The 7,499-nt window shown below is 52.3% G+C and overlaps 1 protein-coding gene across 1 annotated transcript; it reads left to right on the forward strand.

The window, feature by feature from the left end:
• The first annotated feature begins 615 nt into the window (after nt 1-615).
• LOC121465756 (histone H1.8) lies at nt 616-5,670 on the forward strand. The gene is made up of 5 exons (XM_041679144.1): nt 616-700; nt 3,217-3,476; nt 4,115-4,445; nt 5,227-5,288; nt 5,437-5,670. Exons 1-5 carry the CDS (start codon nt 616-618, stop codon nt 5,668-5,670), a joined length of 972 nt encoding a protein of 323 aa, XP_041535078.1.
• The last annotated feature ends 1,829 nt before the right edge of the window (nt 5,671-7,499 follow it).

The following is a 7,499-nucleotide window of genomic DNA, read 5'->3' on the forward strand; positions in this document are numbered from 1 at the left end:
GTCATCCTGGCCAGTGTTCCAGGGTTTGGTACTACGATGGAAACAGTGACTTATGCCTGTCCCAGTGTGAGTGTCTTTGAATGCCAAGCACACCGAGGACAGTGGCCTTCAGCCAAGGCCATATGAGATCCTGCCACAGCGCCCCCCCCCCCCCCCGCTGCATCTCAAACTCTAATATAATCTAGAATATCAGAATGGTACAGAAGGAAGAAACAGACAGAGAGCCTTCCTGGGCAAGGGGAGGCCGCTACCTCTAAGCCATTCCCTCCTGTGGGCCCAATTGCTATGTTGTGACAAATTGAGGCCAGCAGTTGTTTGGGAACACAGCCAACAGCCCCCTGCCCACTTTTGGGCACCCCCACAACTCAGGCGTTCCCCCACTCACTGTCAGCACCACCAACTAGGTAGGATCCAGTAACTCTGTCTCCTTATTTTCCTCAGGACCCACAGGGCTGAGGCAGGGTGCTCTGTTTGGAAAGAGAGCCTTTCTCGCCAGGCCAGATTGGCTTCCAGCGCTCAGGTGGTGAGCCTGTTGACCGCTGGTGAGAGGTATTTAAGGCGCGAGGTTTGGAGGCTGGTATCTGAGTGAGCAGCAGGCCTGCCGCTGCCTGTGCCATGGCTCCAGGAAGTGTCTCCTCTTCTCTATCCAGGGACACATCACCCCCTGGATCATCTGAGCTCTCCGGGACTGACAAACCAGGTAAGCAGGGAGGTGGAATTCTTTCCATTTAGGTCAAAGTCCCTGGAAGCCCAGTGGTAAGAGCTGGGAAGGCGCACACAGCTATAGAGACCAGTTCCCACCACACAGATGGGGGACCCAGTCATGGAAGGATGGTCCTGGGGGCATAGCTGGTTTGGGACTATGGATGAAGACTCTGGTTGCGGGCTGCCAGTGGCCCTGCTATAGGAGGAGTCTCTGGCGGCTTGTAGTTTCATCTGGCTTTTTCTTTCTACTTAAAAAACTTCTCTTTCGCTGGGCGTTGGTGGCGCATGCCTTTAATCCTAGCACTCAGGAGGCAGAGGCAGGCAGATCTCTGTGAGTTCGAGGCCAGCCTGGTCTACAAGAGCTAGTTCCAGGACAGGCTCCAAAGCTACAGAGAAACCCTGTTTTGAAAAAACAAAAACCAAACAAACAAAAACAAAAAACCCTTCTCTTTGAGTCTGAATTTTGCAATCATTTTGATAGCATAGTTTCTGAGTTTAAATCAAGTACTTGCAGCTGGTGGGTCCTCCCCCCCTCTCCCCCCCACACACTTCTCTTCCCCAACCCCCCCCCCGCACACTTCTCTCCCAAGCCCTCCACTCCCTTGAAGCTTTTCCAAAGAACTGCATGGCTTCCCCATGTTCAACACGCAGCAACCTTTAGTATGTCGCCATGCGTGGCCATGGCCATGGCCACATCCTGTTTTAGAATTCAATCACTTCCTAAGAAGAAAAGCTGAGCTGTAGCTCCTGGCACTCCACCTGTGTCTGTGGGCTCACGTCATCCCGTGCATGGCCCTGTGACTGGCTTTTTTGCTTGCTTATATTTAGAAGCACTTCCTGCTGTGGCAGCTCACGCGTCCGTCGTCTTCATGGCCATGTAGTACTCCAGTGCACCTGCACGTATGTGTGGTCAGGCATCGGGTTGCTTCCACGTTTGGGCCATCAGAAATAACCGCTCGTGCGCACTGCTGGTGGGCTAGGGACAGAGCCCAGGGCCTCATGCACACTCTGATGCACACTGGGCATCTCTCTGCCATGGCAGCCCAGCCCTTTCACCCTCGTGCACCAGTCTTCACTTACATTTTCACTTTATTGGGGGTGGAGGTCACACTCCCAGGAATGTGATTGTTTCTGCCTTTTTTTCCCCCCCAAAATAAGTCTCTTTGAAACCTTTTTTAAAAATGAGAGAGGTGGGCATGATAGCACACACTTGGGAGGCAGAGGCAGGTGGATCTCGGAGTTCAAAACCAGCCTGGCTTCTTTGGTGAGCTACAGTGGGAGGCTGTCTCGATCCCCTCCGCCAATTATCTGTGCGCACGCGGAGGTCAGAGGACGGCTTTGTGGAGCTGGTTTTCGCCTTCCACTGTGCGTTCCCAGGATTGGACTCAGATCATCAAGCTTGGCAGAAAGCTCCTTTACCCGCTGAGCCAGCTTGCCAGCTCCCTTTAGTTTTACTTGTATTATCCCATAAACGAGACCATTTTCAAGCAAGTATATATATATGCTTTGTGTGTGAGCATAGTCTTCTAAATCCTCTTCCTCTCCCCCTTCTCATTAGTTCCCTTTTCCCTCCAGTTTCACTTCCCCCTTCATTCCATCTGTGGACACAAGGGTCTCTATCTGCAGAGCCTAAGACCCACAGATGATGCTGATACCTGGTTAGCAGACGGCTGGGAGCAACTGAGCCCCTCCCCTGTGCCCATTGCCATCCTCAGCTGTGGCTGCTGTTGCCCACCCACCGGGCTATCTCAGACACGTGCCAGCGTTTCAGCTGGAAGCAGTCCAGGATTGGTTTCCAAAGGACGTGAACCTTTCTGAAAGTGCTGTCTTGCCTAGGAGGAGCTCGGCACTATCGCGCCTGCCTGGCATGTGTGCACGTGAGCACTGTAAAAACAACCACGTAATCCGTTAGCACACCCAGATTGGAACCATCGCTAATGCTGCCTTTCTCCCAGCATTTATGAATATTTAGTTGCTTTATTTCTTTGTTCAGTTGGATTTTGTGTTGGTGTGTGTCTTATTTTTGAGGTACCACCTTGTTTACTATTTCCAGGCCAACTTAAGGTCACCAATCTTTTCACCTCAGTGTCTGGAGTCCTGGGGTAACAGGTGTGTCCCCACCATGCCTGGATTTTTCCAGGGTGGTTATTTTGAGTCCTTCGGAGTCTCAATAGGGTGCTTGGTGCCTTTTCTTTGGATGACTTGTGTGTGAGCTAAGTCAACACACAAGCCTCGCTGAGCTTCCAGATTGCTTCTCTGCGCCCATATGCAGGTGTAGCCGCCCGTGGGCAGCTCACCTTACCCAGCTTCGCCTCTTTAAAGAGAATATTTTTCAAGAGAAGAGGAACTTCGTGAGCCCCATAGGGCCAGTGGTCAGTGTAAGGCTTGCAGACTGGCAGCCAATGACACAGGGAGCCAGTTTTTAGTTGGTGCTTTGCCCCAACCATGGTCAGGCCTTGACTGGGGTGGAGGGCGGGCAGTCTGGGTGATGCCCTGCTGTCTATCCCACAGTTCCAACTTCCAGCAGAGCCCGAGTAGCCAAACGGAACCCACCGATGCTCCGTATGGTGCTAGAGGCTCTGCAGGCCCGAGAGAAGCGGCAGGGCACATCCGTCGTTGCCATCAAGGTCTATATCCAACACAAGTACCCAACAGTGGATGGCACCCGCTTCAAGTACCTGCTGAAGCAGGCCCTGGACACGGGCATGCGTCGAGGCCTCCTTGCCAGGCCTGCCAACTCCAAGGCCAAGGGTGCCACTGGCAGTTTCAAAGTGAGCTATGGACATGGAGGGGAGGCCTTAATGCAGGGTTTAGCACATGCTGCTTCTCACCGCTGCCCACACCTCCACAGCCCTTCTGTTGGCCCACATTGTGTGGTCTGGGAGCCTGCATAGTATCAGGGTCTGAGTATGGCTTACCTGTGTCTGCCCCACAGCCACTGACCCATAGCTTCTAGAGGGGACTATGGGATGGTCTCTACGAACCACATGTGGTGTCTGGGATGTGATTACCTCAGGAAGTCCCAACACTGGGGGACAGGTGGCTCAACAGGATCTCAGTGGCACCGGCTGGGCCATCTCCCTTCTCAGCCTGTATTCTTAGAGACATCAAGGAAAGATGCGGCTTCAGGGGGCAGGGGCAGAGGGGGTGAGACACAGTGAGGCTTGGGGCTATGAGGGTGAGAGGCAGAGAGCAGTATTGGGTCCTTGGAAGTGAGTGGTGGGGCACTCCGGGGAGAGGGCATATTAACACCAGGTGAAATTTGGGAGGACCACAGAGGTCCGTGTATCTCCTTCCATCCCACTCCTTTCTTAATCCTGATATTGGGAACATGGCTCCTTTGCTGTCTTATGTGGGGTACAGGGGTACCCAGAACATCTGTCCTTACCCCCACCCCCACTCTCTTTAGCTAGTTCCCAAGCCTAAGAGGAAGAGAACCTGTACCTCGATAGCCCCAAGGAGAACTGCAGATGCCACGGAGAAAGGCCCCAAGAAACCCAGGGAGCTGAAGACAGACCACGCCAGCAAGGCCAAGATGGAGACAGTGGCTCAAAAACCAGGACAGAGGAAGAAGGCTTGTCCCTGTCCAGCAGCCACCTTGGAGAAGGCACCTAAGAAAGTCAGCAAGTCAAAACTAGAAGAGGTCAGGAAGGCCCCCCTAAAACCAAACAAAGCCACATGGGCCCCTCCCACCATCAACAAGATAGGCCAGAAGGCCAAACACAGTAGAAGCAGGCAAGGTAAGAGTGGGAAGGGTTGGAGGGATAGGAGTTGCCAGCAGCCTCTGGGGAGGATGGGAGGGACTCTCTAGGGAGCAGGTTTTGAGTGTTGACCTGGATTGTGGGGGGTGGAATCCAGAGACTCCAGGGCCCAACACAGCCCTGAGGAGGGGTCAGGGAAGGCTTCCTGGAGGAGGCACCCTAAAGGCATCTGTGCAAAAGGAAGGTATAGCTTTTGAAGAGCTGCAGGCTGTCTTATCTCAGCAGTCAGAAGTCCAGGGAAGTTCTGAATGACAGAAGGGAGTCTAGGCTCACCTGAGGACTGTGAGCCACCATGGGTTTCTAGCAGGATGGTGGCGAGAGGGCTAAAGACAATCAAGGAAGCTGGCCCACAACCTTATCCTAGCACTTGGTGATGTAGAGGCCGGACGATTGGAAGTTCAAGGCTACATCTTTAGGTTTATATAAAGTTTGAAATCAGCCTGGGTTGCATGAGACCCTGTCTCAACCAAACCTACCCTCCTGCAAATGATAGATAAACATAAGAAGTTCCACCATTGGCAGGTAGGCAGCAAAGCTGATAGGGGGTCTGTCTGCTCCCTGTATGGGGAGGCGGTCCAATTTCAGTGCTCCCATGTTGTGTAGGGGAAGCATCTTGTCCAAACTGGGACCCGAGACTCGGGGGTAAAACAGCTGGCTAGGTCACATGGCCTTCAGTTGTCCAGGTGATGACCTGGGGACCTAGGCAGGCTGGGAACTCTAGAGCCTGTAGACCCTTTTCCCCTTACTCTTCCTTTTCCAGAAGCTGATGCTCATGGGAAAACCAAAGATGTGTGTGAGAAGTCAGAGCCCTCAGCCAGCAAGGTAGGTAGGTGTCTATTGCTCCCTGGGTCTCAAGTCCTCCCAGGCTTTGTTTGTGGGTTCTGGAAGGGGAGCTCAAGTCTTTGTTCTTGTGAGGTGAGCACTCTACTGGCCAAACCATCTCCCCACTGCTAGGACTGCTTCCTTACAGGTCCAGAGCAATGTTGCTTCCCTCGCCAAAAGGAAGATGACAGCCATGGCCCACACTGGGTCTAAGACGGAACACAAGACTAAAGCACCTGCTCCTCCCCAGGACTCGGGAAACAAAGCAGAACCCACACATAGGGTCAGGAAAACAAAGACCCCTGAGAACCCCAAAAAACCTGGGTTACCCCCCAAGACCTCATCCAAAGCTCCCAGTAAGAAGGCTGAGGCTGGGAACTAGGACCAGGTTTGAGAAGATGGCCACTCTGAGTTTTTATTCCTTGTCACGATGTTTAATCCTAACTTATTTATCAATAAAGATGTCTTTTTGTTCACATATTGGTGCGTTGGACACTGGACCACAAGGCAGGAAGGCCCAGAGGGGCAAAGGTAGATTTTGAGGACTTGGGAGCAGCTGATGTCCTTAAAAAAGACCCTCCTGGCTTCAGGATGGGAGATGAAGGACTCGGGGGACCAAGACCATTGCAAGCTTCTTCCGAGCTTGACCATGGACAAGCCTCCATTCAGGGGGGCAGATTCTGGCTTGGGGGACCAGCACTGTTGTCTCCAGAGGAGTGTAGTTCTGGTTGCAATTGTATTTTATTTAGTGTGTGTAGATGTGCATGCGCCATGATGTGTGTGTGTGTGTAGGTCAGATGACAATTTGAGGGGGAGCCCTTCCACTTTGTGGGTCCCAGTGATGGAATTTTGTTATCAAGCTTGGCAGAAAGCAAATTTACCTGATGAGTCATCTCACCAGCCTTTGATGCAGTTTTCTATGGGGGAGGGGTTGCTAAGCAGGGCCCCAAGTCTGGGTAGGTGCATATTCAGCAAGAGACCGAGAGGGTACAAAGGCGCCGTATTGGTTACTTGTCCATGTTGCTATGACAAAGAGTTGGCAGAAGAGACTTAAAGGAAGGTTTATTTTGGCTCCCATCTTGAAGGGACATGGCCCACTGGGCAGAAAAGGCCACAGTAGCAGCAGGAATGTGAGGTGGTGGCTTACGTTATAGTCAGGGACAGAGACGGATGAATGAGTGCGGGTGCTGGGCCCAGTGTGCTTTCTCCTTTCTACTCAGTGTGGACTCCAGCCCACAGGACCGATGGCCGCACCAAAGTTCAGGGTGGGTCTTCCCACTTAAGCATCTCTAGAAGTAAATGGCCTCAAAGACATGACCAGTGGTGTCTCCAAATCCAGTCAAGTTGGTGATCAATATTAACCCTCACAGGGCCCAGTACAGGGACAGGAGTATGCTTGACATCCCTACGTGGCCACAGTCCAAAGGGTGAGGACAAGTTATGGGGACAAAATCTGTGCTGCTTTAAAACCATCTATGAGACCCTTCCCATGGGTAGGGAAGTGGGCTTCCTCTCCCTGAGTCTGAGCTCTGCATGCTTGACCAGGGGGCAAGGCCAAATCTGAGGCTCCAGCTTCAGAGGATGCAGGACGGTTCAGCGGGTAAAGTGCTGGCTCCATAATCATGAGGACCAGAGTTCAAATCCCCCACATAAAAGCTGGGTGTGGCAATGCATATCTATAACCCCAGTGCCAGGTGGCAGAGACAGGAGGATCCCGGGGGCTCACTACCCAATCAGCCTGCGCTAAAAGGGCAAGCTCCATGTTGAGTGAAAGACTCAAAATGGCTACAAAAAAAAAAACCCAGGGTCAAGGGCTGGAGAGGTAGCTCAGTGGTTAAACATTTGCTGTGTAAGTCTGAGACCAGAGTTTGAACCCCCAGAGCCCACATATATATGCCCAGTGGGCATTGTGCCCACCCTGGTAATTTCAGCCTCAGCAGGTCAAGTTAGTATGCTAACTTGTAGGGTTCTGTTTTTGGTTTTGGTCACTTTGATACAATCTAGAGTCACCTGAGAAGAGGGAACCTCAGTTGAGAGAATATCCCCACCAGATTAACCTGTGAGGAATTTTCTTGATTAATGATTGATGTGGGAGGGCTCAGCTTACTATGGGCTGATGGTCCTGGGTTCTATAAGAAAGCAGACTGAGCAAGCCACGGGGAGCAAGCCAGTAAGCAGCACCCCTCCGTGGCCTCTGTTTCAGTTCCTGCT

This window comes from Microtus oregoni, unplaced genomic scaffold (assembly GCF_018167655.1).
Source record: "Microtus oregoni isolate MIOR12 unplaced genomic scaffold, Mior012 000002F_ref0000024, whole genome shotgun sequence".
Classification (NCBI taxonomy): domain Eukaryota; kingdom Metazoa; phylum Chordata; class Mammalia; order Rodentia; family Cricetidae; genus Microtus; species Microtus oregoni.